The sequence below is a fragment of the Nicotiana tabacum genome, chromosome 18 (genome assembly GCF_000715075.1).
Source record: "Nicotiana tabacum cultivar K326 chromosome 18, ASM71507v2, whole genome shotgun sequence".
NCBI lineage: Eukaryota > Viridiplantae > Streptophyta > Magnoliopsida > Solanales > Solanaceae > Nicotiana > Nicotiana tabacum.
This window is the reverse complement of record NC_134097.1, coordinates 59,696,447-59,713,598: the sequence shown is the minus strand read 5'-3', so window position 1 is coordinate 59,713,598 and position 17,152 is coordinate 59,696,447. Positions and strand designations below refer to the sequence as shown.

The 17,152-nt window shown below is 37.0% G+C and overlaps 1 protein-coding gene across 5 annotated transcripts; it reads left to right on the top strand.

Annotated features, from left to right (window-relative positions):
* The first annotated feature begins 6,664 nt into the window (after positions 1-6,664).
* LOC107821752 (zinc finger BED domain-containing protein RICESLEEPER 4-like) lies at positions 6,665-10,168 on the top strand. 5 transcript variants are annotated; one of them, XM_075236893.1, is made up of 6 exons: positions 6,669-6,807; positions 7,427-7,492; positions 8,279-8,430; positions 9,268-9,558; positions 9,649-9,712; positions 9,829-10,168. In XM_075236893.1, the coding sequence occupies exons 3-5, from the start codon at positions 8,373-8,375 to the stop codon at positions 9,693-9,695; spliced, it is 396 nt and encodes a 131-aa protein (XP_075092994.1). In that variant the 5' UTR covers positions 6,669-6,807; positions 7,427-7,492; positions 8,279-8,372; the 3' UTR covers positions 9,696-9,712; positions 9,829-10,168. The 5 variants fall into 5 exon arrangements, with proteins under 5 accessions (XP_075092991.1, XP_075092992.1, XP_075092994.1 ...); XM_075236892.1 differs by having other exon boundaries at positions 8,263-8,430; XM_075236890.1 differs by having other exon boundaries at positions 6,665-6,807; positions 8,279-9,558.
* The last annotated feature ends 6,984 nt before the right edge of the window (positions 10,169-17,152 follow it).

The following is a 17,152-nucleotide window of genomic DNA, read 5'->3' as shown; positions in this document are numbered from 1 at the left end:
TATCCTTTTTCATTCCGTCCCACCAATACACTTCCCTGATATCATGATACATCTTTGTCACTCTTGGATGGACAGAATAACGAGAATAATGAGTTTCTCCCATAACCTACCGACGTAGCCTTGCAACATAAGGGACACATAATCGTCCTCGATATCTGAGGACCCCATCTTCTGTAATTTCAAATGGTTTATTCTCCTTCTAAAGGGTGGTATCCCTAAAATGAACTAACATAGGATCCTCGTACTAGCGTTCCTTTACTTCAGTTACTAAAGAGGATGTTGCCGTATCCTAAATAGTAATTCCAATATCCCCTGAGTCTAGTAACCGAACTCTAAGACTATCTAGATGATGAATCTCATGGGCTATTCCCTTCTTTTCTGGCTGTAAATATGACATGCTACCCATAGATTTACGGCTGAGGGCGTGGGCTACTACGTTTGCCTTCCCCGGATGGTATAAAATATCAACGTCATAGTCTTTAAGTAACTCCAACCATCTCCTTTGACGTAAATTCAATTCCTTTTGCTTGAAGATATACTGGAGTCTTTTATCATCAGTTTAAATATCAACATGAATACCATACAAGTAGTGCCTCCACATTTTTAGTACATGAATCACCGCGGCTAACTCTAGATCATGGGTCGGGTAGTTCTTCTCATGCTTTCTTAGTTGTCTAGAAGCATAAGCTACAACCTTACCATGATGCATCAGCACACAACCCAATCCAACGCCTGAAGTGTCACAATAGATCACATAACCATTAGTCCCTTTTGGGAGCGTTTGAACCGGTGCTGAAGTAAATATATCCTTTAATGCCTGGAAACTCTGTTTGTAAGCATCAGTCCATTGAAACTTTGCTCCCTTTTGAGTCAACTTTGTCAAAGGTGCTGAAAGGGAAGAAAATCCCTCTAAAAATCTCATATAATAACCTACCAAACTGAGAAAGCTGCAAACCTCCGTAGGTGTTGTGGGTCTAGGCCAAGTCTTTATTGCCTCAATCTTTTATGTATCCACCCGAATGCCTTCACCCGAAATGATATGCCCAAGGAAAGCTACAGAGTTTAACCAGAATTTACATTTAGAGAATTTTGCAAACAACTTCCTTTTTTCTAGAGTTCTGAGCACAGTACGCAAATGATCTGCATGTTTAGCCTCTGAATAAGAATACACCAATATATCGTCGATAAATACAATTACAAACAAATCTAAAAAGGGTCTGAACACACGGTTCATCAAATCCATAAATACTGCTGGGGCATTGGTCAAATCGAATGACATAACACGAAACTCAAAGTACCTGTATCTGGTTCTAAATGTTGTCTTCAATCTTCCTCCTTAACCCTTACTTGATGGCACTCGGACCTCAAGTCTATTTTTGAAAAACACTTGGCACCTTGCAACTGATCAAATAAATCGTCAATCCTCGGGAGTGGGAACTTATTCTTGATCGTCACCTTATTCAACTATCTATAGTCAATACACATCCGTAAGGAACCATTTTTCTTCCTCACAAATAACACAGGTGCTCCCCATGGTTATGTGCTAGGTTCGATTAACCCTTTTTCAAGCAAGTCCTTTAGTTGTTATTTCAACAGTTTCAGCTCCGTGGGGGCCATTCTATTGGGAGGAATAGATATTGGATGAGTATCTGGTAGTAGGTCAATAGCAAACTCAATTTCTCGCTCTAGCGGGAGACCCAGAAGCTCATCGAGAAAAACATCGTGAAACTTATTAACCACAGGGATGGACTGAACGGTTGGTGACCCTACTTCCACATACTGAACCCAAACTAAGTGATAAATACAACACTTTATGATCATCTTCCTTGCCTTGAGACAAGAAATAAATCTACCTCTCGGCGATACCGTATTACCTTTCCACTCCAAAATAGGCTCCCCTGAAAATTGAAATCGGACTATCTTTGATCTACAATCAACGTTGGCATGACAAGAAGCCAACCAATCCTAACATCAAATTTTACCATATCCAACTCGATTAGGTCCGCTACGGTAGATCGACTATGAACTACTATTATGCAACCCCTATATACTCGCTTAGCTATCACTGAGTCCCTAATAGGTGTAGACACCTCAAAAGGTTTAAACAATTCAGGTTTTATTCCAAACTTACTAGCAACTAATAGAGTAATATATGATAAGGTGGAACTTGGGTCAATCAGTGCATATATATCATGTGAGGAGACTGATAATATACATGTAACAATATCAGGCGATAACTCCTGGTCTTGTCGTCCTGCCAACGCATAAATGCGGTTCTGAGGACTGCTCGAGCTCGATGCTCCGCCTCTACCTCTACCACGACTCATTTGTACTTGTGGACCTTGCCAGGGGACGTACTAATGATGACAAACCAGCTAAAATTCCCGCTGGCTGAGCTATGCTTGCATCACCTCTCATCAGACAATCCCTCATAACGTGGCCCGGATAACCACAAGAATAACAAACACCTAATCCCATATGGCACTGCCCAATATGCTGCTTACCACATTGAGCACATCGTGGCAAGGGCGGCCTCATTTGACTTGACTCACCCATATACTGAGAACCTGAGGCCCTGAAATTCTGACCAGACCCTGAATATGTGGAACAATCAAATCTCTTACCACCAAACTGAGGGGGTGCGCTAGCCGATAGCTGGGCTGGATACCTCGGGTACTATTGCCTCTGACCACCTCGAAACTCACCAGAAAGACCCGAAGGCCTCGCCCTCTTATTCTGGGCCCTATCATTCTCACGATCGACCCTCTGTTTCTGCTTACGATCCTCTACACCCTGAGCGTAGGCCTGAATACGAGAAATATCCATGTCTGGCTGAAGTGAGACCGACATACAATCATTAAGAAAGTGAGGCTCTAATCCCATCACGAACCGGTGAACCCAATCCTCCATCTTAGATACAATAGTGGGTGCATACCTAGCCAACAAATCAAACTGAAAACTGTTCTCCCGAACACTCATGTTACCCTGCCGAAGGGTCAAGAACCTATCAACTCTGTCCCGTCTAAGCTCTAGTGGCAGATAATGACGAAGAAAAGCCTTTGTAAACTCCTGTCGTACTGCTGGAGGGGCATCCTCACCTCTGGACAATTCCCAAGACTCGTACCAATTAACTGTAACATCTCGGAGTCTATAGAAAGCTAGCTCAACTGACTCAGTCACAATGATCTCATTACCCGTAACGTCCTCTGCACTCTATCAATAAATACCTTAGAGTCCTTGTTTGGATTTTCCCCAGTGACTGCCAGATGGTCTAAATTAATGAAGTCACGAACCCTTGCATTGGCGGACCTATCTGCATGACCAATACCTGTTTCCTGACGCCGAGCCTGCGAAATTAGATCCTAAATGCAAATGCATGTTTTTGTATTTTATATGAATTGACCAGGCATAAATAAAATGCAACAACTATCAGAAAATGACGCCAAACTGCACAAAAATTGTAAAAATAAAGAAAAAGAATCATTTTGTTTGAATTTTGGGAATAATTTGCTTAGAGCAAAAATCACGTGCTCACAGTAGGCATTGCTAAAAACGTAACACATCGTTAGGAACACAAATGCTTATATTGCACGATCTAAGATAAGAAAAGAGGGTAACATCCTATATGTCCTGTAGCCTCCTGTCTATAAGTGTGGTGCACGACACACCCATAAACAAGACTCTACTAGACAGGGTCTGTAGATAACCCTAGGACAGAACTGCTCCGATACCATTTTTGTCACGACCCAAACCGATGGGTGGCCGAGTCCTACCTGTCAAACACCCCTAAGCATGCATCTAAGATATAAACCTGAATAACATCTGCTGAATTACGGGAGTAATATACATGAAGGAAACCTGACCAAAAAGGCATACATACATATACGTGCAACATATGTAGGGCAAGCCGACAAGGCTGCTATAGAAAACTACATACCTCAAAACTAGAAGCCGACAAGGCCAAATACAACCCAACTAGACATATTGTCTACAGACCTCTAATAGAAATATACCTTTATGAAGACGAGACTGAGCCACGTCATACCCATATATATATATATATACACAAACATATCGTACCAAAATCAAAAGAAGCTTCGGATCAAGTGGAGCACGCCAACTCTCGCTGATCAAGGATCCTAACAAGGGGACCGTCAGCTTGCCTACCTGTACCTGCAGGCATGAAACGCAGGCCCCGTGAAATAGGGTGTCAGTACGAAAAATATACTGAGTATGTAAGGCATGAAAATCAGTACGTAAAAGACATAAATGAAACATGGAATAAGGAAATCCATCTTTAAATGTGAATAACTTTGTAAATTCTGAAAGATTTATAATGTCATGAACGTGCGTATAAATATCATGTAATGCATAGGTATGGGTGTACATAATATCATCAAGTCATTGAGGGCATCCCATCATATCGTCTCGGCCACTGTGGGCAACATCATCAACATATACCAACTAATCAGGTGGTGTTCGTATATAACATTGTAACCTTTTTCCCATATACATACATACATATATATATATATATACATACATACATACATACATACATATATATACATATACATACATACATATATATACATATAAATATGCATATATAACGCCATCTGGTCATGGGTCAATGTACATATATAAATGAATAAAATGCATGAAAAATATGTAATAATCTCAATATTCATTCCGGATAAACTTTTTTAACTGCATATTATTTTGAGACCCATGACCAGAAGATATAACAATATGTCATATAGGGAATCAAGAACAAAGAGACCCCTAGTATTTCTATAAATAGATTCGTTTATGGAAACTGTGTATTTGCTCGTTTCTTCTGTATAACTTGGACCATGCCAAAAACAAATAAGGGATGACCTTAACATACATGGAGTAGGGAAAACTACGTATAATTTTCCGTTGGAAACCTTCGTGTATTGAACTTAGAATCCCAAAAATCGGATTGAATTTCGTTTCTGTTCTTGAAGTCTTTAGCGGATTGAGCTTCTGCTTTTTGAAGCAATTTGAGCTAACTAATCTTCTGCTTTTTGATGTTTTTTTGAACAAAATTAGCTTCTGCTTCTTTGAAGCTTTTTGGAACAAATTAAGCCTCTTCTCTTTGAAGACTTTGACATGGAAAATGGAATATGCCTTACTTTAGGATTTTGACGCCTTTGGTCTTATTTTGTCCAAATGAATGGAACAGACCTTTAATTTGTTAAATCCCATTAATTCCTAGGTATCAACATAGGACTATATGACTACTTGGTCACTTTCTATATTTGTGGTTTCTTACCACATTTTGGGGTGGTAATTTAAAATGTTTTATCTACTTATTAGTTTATTGGGTAATGTCCCGTTACCCGATAATTAACCAATTACCCGTATAATTAAAAATTATCTTAAATTACCTAAAATTACTACTCATTTTTAATATATTTTATACATCATATTATCATGACATATGGTACCTTGTATGGTACTAGTCCATAATTATCGGGTATTATCGCTCGACCTGTATTTTATCCCAAATTGACCACTTTCAACGAAACTCTTTTATTTAATTCTTGTACCCTTTATCCTTCATGACACTTATTTCTCGCTTGTTATAAATAGCGTAAATACATTAACCTCAAGATAATCTCATCCCCGAGTTTATGTCAATTAACTGAAGACGAAACTTTTAACGTACGAAAACGTGATATGTAACAATCTTATTGCCCACACATATTGGAATTCCATACAACCTATATGATCTTAACTGTCACCTTTTGATTTTTTCTTCTTCCTGTTCATTAGCCACGATAGGTGCCACTTTCTTATGGAGTGCGTACAATGTTATTGTCATGAGACTGTTGTTACAAGGCCATTTCCCTTTTAGGTTACTCTGCTTAGGTTGAAGCCTTTTTCCTTATTTCCTCAGCTAGTCTTTCATTGTAGTATTTCGGGAGTACCCTTTGACTCTTATAAAGTTATGAGATTATTACAGACCTTTTGATGTCCTTCCTTGCCTATAATTATCCGTAGTTACTTACCTCTATGCCCTTGTGCTTGTAGGATTGCATTTGGACTGAATTTTGACTGTCTTCCCAGTGGCACTCTCTTTTATTCCCATAACATTTATATGGTACCTTTAACTACCCCAAATCCTATCTGAATATATCTCAACTATTACAATGACATTACTGCGAGGCTAAATTCACTATATTGTCTTTTACTATGTTTATCTTGCACGATTTAATGATTTGTCTATAACCTCTTGTCTAGCCATAACTAGGCTCTTCCTGAACAAATTGCTAACTACTCATTGGCCCATTCTCATATCAATATTCCGCGAAATCTTTCTTGAGTTATTTCTTTTGTCTTAACTTACGTTCTCGTACTGGCTCCTTATCTATCATTAATAGGGGTGTGCATTCAAATCGGTTTATTGATAAATCGAATCGATTATTTGTTATTGGTTTATCGATATTGGTTTATCGATTTTGATTTCGAAATTTTCCTTATCGAGTTATTGATTTCGATTTTGATTTTGTCCTCTTCGGTTATCGTTTTATCAATAAACCGATAAGATATACTAAAAAGACAAATATAGCCTTATTTTATAATACTACCCTTTCCTTCACTTTAAGTCCCTAACCGGCTAACCCTATTATTTCCTACCTTCTTCAGCGCCGCTTCTCTTCAGTCTTCAACGTTTTCTTTAAAAGTACAAACCTAGCTCTGTTCTATCGCCACTCGCCACCGTCAAACCGAGATATGTTCTGTCGAAAAGTTAGTCGTCGTTGATTATCGCCATTTCTGGTACTCCTAATTTCTTTCTTCAACTTTTTCTTTTCTCTTCTATTTGAAGGAATGCTTTCTGTGTAAATCTTTCTGTTTCGTTATTATTGGTAGTAAAGAGTCTAATATGTTTTGTTATCTTTCGTTATCTGTTTCGTTTTGTTATTCTGTTTCGTTATTATCTTTTGTTATCTGTTTCGTTATCTTTCTGTGGGAAAATCTTTTTGTGTAAATCTTTGCATTGTGAATGCCGTTTACCAACTTAATTCATATGATTTATAATATGTTATCCTTACTATAGATTTTGAACAATAAGCTTTCTGTTCCCTTTTTTGGAATTTCTTTGTCGTTCCAAACTGTATTGTCTTCTTCTAGAGTTACTAATTTGCTACTAATTCTGCTAATAAATTAATTATCGTACACATTGAGAGTATATCAATAATTGAGAATATGTTAAGAGCATACATGGCAGACTAAAAACAGTTGCATTAAAGAATTATACATTTCCTCCAATATGATTTTTCAGTAGATCTATGCAGATATATGAATTTCGTATGTCTAAATGAATTGAAGCTATTTTTTCCTAGTAATTTGATAAGGAACTTATTTAAATTGATTTCTCTCTGGCCATAATTTTTAGGTCAAGAGCGAGGAGTGCTGACTTCGTCTTGCTTTGCACCTTGGTTCATTCAACTCATTTAAGACTGTAAGTTACATTATTCATTCACTTCATATGGTTGAAAATGATAAGATTGATCAAGTGGTTGATTAAAGTAGAGGTTCTGAGTCTACTGCTGCAACTTTCTCACTCGACAGTTACAAAACAAAGGAAAAAACGATCTCGGGCATGGGATTTTTTTGAAGAAAAAGTTGATGCTAAAGGAAATAATAAATATGCATGTTGATTTTGTGGACACGAATATTTTGAGACAAAAGGCAAAAGTACGACACAAAGGAATAATCAAATCAGTAAATGTCCAAGGAATCCTTATAAAGTTGAAAAAGGTAAAAAACTATTACCATATCAAACAGTACCACGGGGTAATAAAGGTGATCTTATTCCATGAAAATTTGATCAAGAAGAGTGTAGGATGGCTTTGTGTCATATGGTGATTGTTGATGAACTTCCATTTAGTTTTGTTGAGAAGGAAGGCTTTAGAATCTTTATGAAAGTGGCACAACCATGTTTTCATATTCCTTCCCGTACTACTGTTACACATGATTGTTTTTCTCTTTTTAATATGGTTAAAAATAAATTAATGAATTTTCTTAAAGGAACAAGTCAAAGAGTTAGTCTTACCACTGATACATGGACTTCTATTCAAAAAATTAACTATACGTGCATCACAACCCATTGGATTTATAGTGAATGGATTATGCATAAAAGAATTTAACTTTTCTCCAATTACTAGTCATAAAGGTGAAGATATGGCAAGGTGTATTATTGATTATTTGCATGAATGGGGTTTGCAAAAGATTTTCACTGTCACAGTTGACAATGCTAGTTCAAATGATGTGACCGTGGAGAAGTTGTCTGACAAATTGATGATTGGGGAACCAATTCCAAGAATGATCAACACCTTCACATGAGATGCATGGCTCATATTGTAAATCTTATTGTGAAAGATGGTTTAAAAGAGTCAGGTATTTCTATTGCTCGTATTAGATGTGCAGTCAGATACATTAGACAGTCTCCTGCTAGGTTGAGGAAGTTTGAGGAATGTTGTGAAAATGAAAATATTATCAATAAGTCTTTATGCTTAGATGTTCCTACAAGGTGGAATTCCACCTACTTGATGTTGAGTAGGGCTATTGAATATGAGCGTGCAATTATAGAATATTCTGATCATGATACCGACTTGTCACGTTATCTTATGTTTGATGCTATTTCAGATGGAAAGCCTGTAGGTTTGCTTACAAGAACTTATTGGGATGATGTAAAGAGAATTGCACAATTTCTTGAAATATTTTATAATCTCACTTTGAAGTTGTCCGGATCACTTTATGTAACATCGAATTCCCATTTTCTTGAAATTGGTCAAGTTACTATTTACTTAAATCGATTAATAACAACTGAAGATGTACTTTTGAGTGAGATGGCATCAAGTATGTGGAAAATATTTGAGAAGTATTGGGGTGAACCAACAAAAATGAACAAAATAATTTTCATTGCTTGTGTTTTGGATCCTCGCTACAAGTTTACTACTGTTAGTTTTGTACTTAAGAAGATGTTTTGAGATGAAGGGACAATTATTGAAAAAGAGGTTCATACTTATATGAGTTCATTGTTTATTGAGTATGTCTCTAAGTAGGTTTCAAAAGATACTGGTGGTAATGTTTCTACCTCTTTGCCAAGCTCTTCATTCAGCACAATGGAAACTTTAACTCCTGGTTTAGGTGAACTTTTAGATGAAATAAGGAAACATAAAGCTGCAAGTAGAGGTGTAGATTTTAAAACAGAATTGGAAAAGTATCTTGCAGAAGATCGTGAAAATGAAAGACCGGACTTTGATATCTTGGCTTTGTGGAAGGTGAACTCACCTAGATTTCCTATTCTTTCTAAGATGGCTCGAAATGTACTTGCTATTCCTATTTCAAGTGTGGCATATGAAAGTGTATTTAGTACCGAAGGGCGTATTCTTGACCAATTTAGGAGTTCATTAACTCCTAAATTGGTTGAAACTCTAGTGTGCCTTCAAGATTGGCTTCGGAGTGAATCGCTTCCTGTAAATGTTGAGGAAGATTTAGATTTTCTCGAGACACTCGAGGAAGGTATGTATACTTTAATTAATTTTATTTTATTTCTTAAGATAGTTAAATAATATATTAATTGCTTGACTTGTTAATATATATTCTTATTAGATTTTACTAATCTTGGCAAAGAAGCTTCCACCGACGATGTTTGCTAGAGTTTGTTAGCTGCTATGTAAGTTCTCCATTTCAAATAATATACTTGTAAAAGAATGTGATGTATTACAAAGTTCTTAATATTTTTTTCTTTAATAACTTGAGGGTTGATTCTTGATTTGCTGCCCATCATAGCTATAACATGGACGCTGAAGTTGGGCTCGTGAAGTTGAACTTGATTTGCTGCCCATTGATTTGCTGCCATCAACTGGTGATTTTGATCAGAAGAAGACAAATAAGAGGCACAAAAGAAATGTGTTACTTGCGCTCAACTAAAGACATTTCAAGGAATTATTTTCCATGGGACTTATTTTGCAAATAGTTCACGATCACAGTAATTTATAGCTGACCGTGACTTCAAGATTGTAGGAGATATTGATCTAATTGCAACTTAGTTTTCTACTTCTTTAATGACACATGTTCTTGCTGTTAATTTTCTTTTGGTAATCACGTAGTTGTGCTTGTTGGAACTTTATTTTCTTTTGTTGTACCATTGCTGTTATGATGATTATTGTTTTTTGCCTCTACCATATCGAGTCTACATCAAGTTCTATGCTGCCACAGTTATCATCACAACAACTGATGAAAATTTATGCAGTAAAACCAAGAAAGTTGATGGGTGCCCCCTCGTGTGAATGCCTTAATCCTGATTGCCAATGTTCTTGTCCTTGGCCGGACTGTTGTTAATGTACCTCTTATTTAAATCTTATATATGGCAAGAGAGATCGTGCTTCTATATATGCGTACGTAGTACTAAATAACTATCTATTTTCTATGTAATTCTAATGGTCTCTTCTTCCTATCATCAATCAACTTGCTTTGCCATTGAATTCAGAGTCTGGTGACATCACGAATTCAATGAGTATACTTTTGTGCTTTTGTTTAGCTTACAGTTAAAGAAGCAAACTCAAAAACGCATTAAAGGGACAATTGTCTTGGGAACCAGCCTTTGGCTTATTGGTGTAATCGATAATCGAACCGATAAGCCCCAAAAATCGATAAATCAAAATCAAAAAAATCGAAACCTTATTGAAACGATAACGATAAGTATATGTACAAATCAATAATCGATAAGTAATTATCGATACGGGTCAAAATCAAATCGATAAATCAAATGCACACCCCTAATCAATAACATCCCGGGCAGGGACCCTTACTTCCTCTCCTTGACGTTGTGTCGCATTCTTCCTTTACCATTCCATAATTACTAGAACCACTTAATTCTAGCTTAATGCCATGTCACTCTATATTCCCCCCTTTAGGGGAGTACTAAGAGTTGGAGCTATGAGGATCTACCTATAGATGTTTTACCTTTTCATCTCGGCGTCTTTTCACATCATCGATGACCCTTACTGACCTTGCGGTAATCCTTCTGTACCAAAGATAACAAAATTCCTTGCCCGCGATAGTGTCACTTAGTATAACTGGCACATACAGTCCCTTAAGCTTAACTTTGCTCACATTGCTGCTTTAGGGAAACATCTTCCTGAATGACCATTCTCTGAATTTCTCATGAATCTTCTTCTGTTGTCCAGTCTATTATCGCCAGAATGAAATTTGAAATTCTCACAATACCGACTATTATCAAATCACTCAATCCCTAATTCATGTTTAGTTTATCTTGTTTATCTACCCTGTTCAGTTTAGTTTATCTTGTTCATCGTCCTTGACCCTAATCTTTGATTGATACCGGTTGTGGACATCCGCCCAAGTCACGGCGGGATATTCAACCAAGTTCGGCTTTAGCTACTTCGAAGCTATCGAGTTTCGTTTGTTCAAACCTTTGGTGAAGGACTGACTTCCCAGTCATCAGACACTGGTTGTGATTCCATTCACTCCATTTGAAAGCGAGATACAAACTCTTGTAGCATCTCGTTTTCTCTTTGTTTGATTTTGAAGATGTCAGATTTCCTTGTAGCAACATTGATGGCACTAGCATGTGCCTTTATAAAAGAATTTGCCGGCATGGAAAATGAGTCTATCGAATTCAGGGATAGTTTGTGATACCACATCATGGACCCTTTTAAAAGTGTTTCTCCAAATTATTTTAATAGCGCAGATTCAATCTCGTCGTCCTTCAGATCATTCCCCTTTACAGTACATGTGTAAGCAGTGATGTGCATGTTGGGGTTCGATGTCCCGTTGTACTTCGAAAGATCGGGCATTCTGAATTTCTTCGGGATAGGCTTTGGAGCAGCACTCGATGGGAATGGCTTTTGTACTAATTTCTTTGAATCTACACCCTTCAGGATCTGGGGTGCACCCAGGATCTGATCGACCCTTGAATTGTAGGTCTCCACATTTTTGTCATTAGCTTCTATCTTCTTTTCGCCCGATTCAATCCTCTTTGTGAGGTCCTCGAGCATCTTTATAATAGCGGGTTCGGCTACTGACCCGTTGTTGCTCGATATTTACGGTACTTGTTCGGCTCGAGGAGCCGTTTCTGGTGCTGCTGTGCTTGGAGATTTTTGGTGACTTTGCAGTTGACCAATCGCCAGCTATTGTGTGTGCAACATTTCAAAAATAATGTGAAGGCTAACCTCTCGTTCCTTCCGAGCCGGGGTTTTCTGAGCTTCTTGTTGGTTTTCTTGGCATATGCTCTTATTAGTATGGGAGCTTATGTCAATGTGTTGGGCATTGTGTGAGCCCACATCCACGGGGATTGGCTCTGGTGCGTCCTTAGGGTTTCGCATTGGTACACCAGCGCATGGAAAAACTACACCATTCTCTCCATGGTCCGTAGGACCGTTGTTTTTTACTGAGTTAAACATTTTAACCTGAAAACAAAGATTCTTGGACAAGAAAAAGTGTGAAGAATAACTTGTGTTTTCAGTAAACCAACACCAAAACAATCACTATTATTTTTAGCCCCACGGTGGTCGCCAAACTGTTTACCTTGAAAATGATAATTACAATTAGATTTGATTTTGTGGTTCTAAAAATATGTAATTTATTTTAATGCTAGTTGTTAAGCGATAGATGCTAAGTATGAGCTAAGAGGGTAAAATAAGAGTAAGAGGCAGTGTGGTTATTCAAACCGAACGACTGTGAATCGGGGCCTCGGACCGGACTTAGCTGGGCCTCGAGGTTGATCTAATGAGCTTGACTGGGGATGATCTATGAAGGGATAATAGTTCCAAGGGCCTCAATAATGGCTCTTTATGATCAATGATGAATAATAAATAAGGAACAATCAATAAAACGCAATAAATGTAAGTAATAAATCAAAGGAAAGGCAATGGAGAATGTTTAAATTAGAGAGCAGAGAATGTTCTTGTTCTTGTATTGAATATCATGTCCCTTTACAAAATGACAAGGGTTCCATTTATATAGAAGGGGGAAACCCAACATAGTACATATGCATTTATTATAAAGATATGCAGCTGGTACAACTATTTAATATCACGATACGGACTTGTACTATTCTCGTGGATTTGGTCAGCTTTAGCAACGTGCCTTTTGGAAATTTCTCGCTTGTCTAATATAGCTACCGATTTTCATTGCTGCAAGGTCGAGTATTGGGAACCCTCGGGGTCAAACCTCGAGCTGTGCTTCGAGGCTTCTGAAGATGGGCTGTGAAATGCCATAATGATCACAAAATCAGACTCTCCGATTTTAGCCATATACAGATAGTCCCCGCATTTCTTAGAGTGAAATGATAAGAAACGGTCTTGAATTCTTGCCTCTTTGATATTCCCATCAGGACGTCAGCCCCGTCAAGGCATTAAATTATATGATTCAAAAGTTGCACAGGGGTCGTTGTCAGCACGATTACCGAAAAGCCCACGAACTGCTATTGGTTCGACATTTCCGCAACTCAAACATTGCCCAAATGGCTTCTATAAATACTTTAATTCGTTTGTCATCCACACTTTTAAAATATCTTCAAGTTTTTAGAGCTAAGTTCACAACTTTCTGCATCTATCTTCTTTCTGTGCTTGTTTCTTCATCTCCTTTCTTTGAAATTAATTTATAGTCATGGCAAAAACTTCAAAAACGGTACCTTAGAAAGAAGGTACCACTTCTTCATCACGCCCGTCTAAGGGTGTTACATCCTGTACTTTAATATTAGGATGAGCCATAGTAATCCATATGAGCTTGAAGGGACTAAGACAATTCATAAGGTTATAGAGGATTTGCGACTATGTTATTGTAAGACTCCGTAAGATTATGGTACCGTTAGATACATTTTTGTATGATATTTATTTTGAGTGGAACATTTATTTTTAGAAAAATATTTAAAAAGTATAATTTTATATAGTTATTAATATTACTACTTTCGAATATGCTTTAAATTATACACATATATAATATAAGAAAGTTTATTAGATTTTCTTTATTGTAAAGATATAAATTATTTTCTCATAAGAAAAGAAGGTTATCTTTTTACCATTTTATGAATTAAGCATACGAAAATTTGTACTCTTTATATGAGATTAGGAAAATTAGAAGTTGAGAAAATATATTTATCTTTACATGGATGTTTTAGTAAAATAATAGAGTATATATTTATTTTATATGGTACCACATGACCACGATAGTAGAGTGCAAACATTATGTCAAGAACATATATTTTATATTACTACACATTACAATATATTATATAGATAACAATTATCTATCAACAAAGAAATGGAAATAAGGTGCTTGCTTCACCACCGCATTTAATGAGCTACTTGCTTGTCATCACCTTGATGAGAAAGTGTATGAGTTATACAAAGCATATATATCTATTTGTGTGCCACATAGTACATAAGGAAAAATATACAACTTGAGATTTACTAGGTTGCAGATTTTTCTTCACACAAAAACATTCCAGCACATTAAGAACCTCATTTAGCTTAGAAGGCTTCTTATGAACGTGTGTAGTATCCATAGTTGACCATAGAGGATTTATACACTATTTTGGATATTCTATGGGGAAAGAAAAACTTTTTCAACTTGTTCCTTCACATGGACGAGAGTTTTTCACCACTTTGAAAATTGTTCTTCAATTTGGGAATTCCTTTGAAGCAAGGAAAAGAGGGAAAACTTCCAGCAACAAGAAGCTTCACTTTGCTCAATCAAACCCTATGCACAAGCAACATTTTTAGTCATGTATGCAGGTAAGGGTAGCTCTTCTTCAAATATTTAATGGTAAATTGATTGGGATTTCAGTTCAATTTGATTCCTTTTTCATGTTATGGGATTTCATCTTGTTCTTCATGGACTGTAGGAGCAAGAGATGTTCATGGCAAGTACTAGTTGAATTAATGTGGGAATAAGAGTTATTATTGTACATCTAAGGCAAGAAATCCCTCTTTCTTTATATGTGTGAGCTTTTATAAGTAATGGAATTATTAGCACCATGAAACCATATGGAGCAGTAACTAAAAATGGTGGACTAGTATTGGATATAGTTTTATTAGATTGTGGGAGATGCTCTTGCATTTTTGAAGGGGCTGATTGGGTGGTGATTGGTTATTGGCATTGTATTATTGTTGTTGGTGTAATAACATAAGTATAATATTTTTGTAGCTGTACACATACTCATAGGAAAATAAAGGGATTTAAATTATAGTTTGTTAATCGTAACCAAACTTACCGCTCGTAACAATTGTTAAACTGTTTGGGAGGATTAATAAGATTGTTGTTGATATTATTTGAGCTGTTTGGTTGTTGTTGTAAATGGTGGGAAGTCATATATATAGGGGAGATGCTGCCCATTTTATTATAAAATAGGTTGTGGTCGACATATAATAGTTACGATGCTTAAACGATGACGATAGTATCATTTCTCTTATTATTGACAAAGCAACAATTACCCTTGCACATCTTGAGGTGGTTGGGCAGTATATACAAGGTATGTTAAGGCTATCCCTTCTTTCTTTTTGGTATGATCCAAATAATACAAATGAAACGAGCAAAATACGCAACTTTCATAAATGACTCTATTCATAGAAATACTAGGGGTGTCTATATTTTTGATTCCCCATGTGAATTCTTATTCTATTATCTGTTCATGGGTCTCAAAAATACGTAAGTTGGTAAAATTTATTTTATGATATTAATCAGAGACATAATAGTTTTATGACGTACAAAGAGATTTTATTAACGTATTTCATATACATTCCATGCGTTTATACATGTATGTTGACCCATGACCAGATGATATTATATACGCGTATATGTATGTATATATATGTATATGGGATATGGGAAAGGTTATGGCGTTATATACGCACCACCACCTGATCAGCTGGTATACGATGATGATTTTGCCCACAATGGCCGATATGATATGATGGGATGCCCTCAGAGGCTGATATATGTATATATATGTATACGAGATATGGGAAAAGGTTATGGCGTTATATACTCACTACCACCTGATCAGTTGGTATACGTTGATGATTCTGCCACAGTGGCTGAGATAATATGATGGGATGCCCTCAGAGGCTTGATGATATTATGTACGTACAGACCTATGCATTACATGACATTTACACGCATATGCATGACATTATAAATATTTCACGATTTACAGAGCTATCCAGACTTACAGGTTGAGTCCTTTACTCCATGTTTCTTCCATGTCCTTTATATACTTATTTACATGTTTTACATAGTTAGTACATTATTCATACTGACGTTCTTTTGTTTGGGACACTACATTCATGCCTGCAGGTATAGATAAACATCTTGATGATCCCTCACAGTAAACAAGGTTTGCATTCAGCGAAGGATCGGTAAGACTGCACCACATTCAGATTACAACCGAGTCTATGAGTCATCATGTCAGAGTTTTTCTACAGACTTGTGGGTAGGCCGGTACCCTATCCCATTTGATGTCAAATAATCCTAGAGGCTTTGTAGATAGAGGTTCAGTTTGTATAGTATGTCAGAGGCCTTAACGACCCATATGTATTCATATTTTAAGAAAAATGGTTCAGTGATATAGTGTTTTCCACTTACAATTTTATATTTTGAGTTGTGGCCATGTTGGCCAATGGTAGTTATAAAAAGGAATGAATGAATTATAGAGTGGTTCACTCGGGCCACTACGGCATCGAGTGCCAGCCATGCCTCCCCAGGTTTGGGGCGTGACAAAGGGCAAGCCAAAAACATCTCCAAGTATTGAGCAATGTATCCTTGGCCCCTTCGATACAGTCTCCGATTTTACCATTGATAAACCCCCTTATACACCGGGTCGATGCGAGCCCATGTCTCGGGACATCAATGTGGTGACCGATATGAAGAAAGTAAAGGTAGACTGCCGATGGGGGGAGGCAGTGCAAGTAGAAATACCCAAAGCTGAGGAAGGCATAGTCACATACAAAGCCGACTTCCTTAGCGTATACATATACCTTTTTACTTTAGGACTCGTAGATTCTTCTTCCCCATCGATAGATCCGGTGATTCTTGACTTTTGTCATCAGTACCGAGTGACATTCGATCAGATTTATCCTTCTGACCGGGT

What these genes read in the sequence shown, in the direction of transcription:
- LOC107821752 (XM_075236890.1), top strand. Translation starts at nt 9,159, where the DNA reads ATGGAAACTTTAACTCCTGGTTTAGGTGAACTTTTAGATGAAATAAGG. An exon ending in TCTCGAGACACTCGAGGAAG is followed by an intron (nt 9,559 to 9,648) that starts GTATGTATACTT and finishes TATTCTTATTAG; the next exon opens with ATTTTACTAATCTTGGCAAA.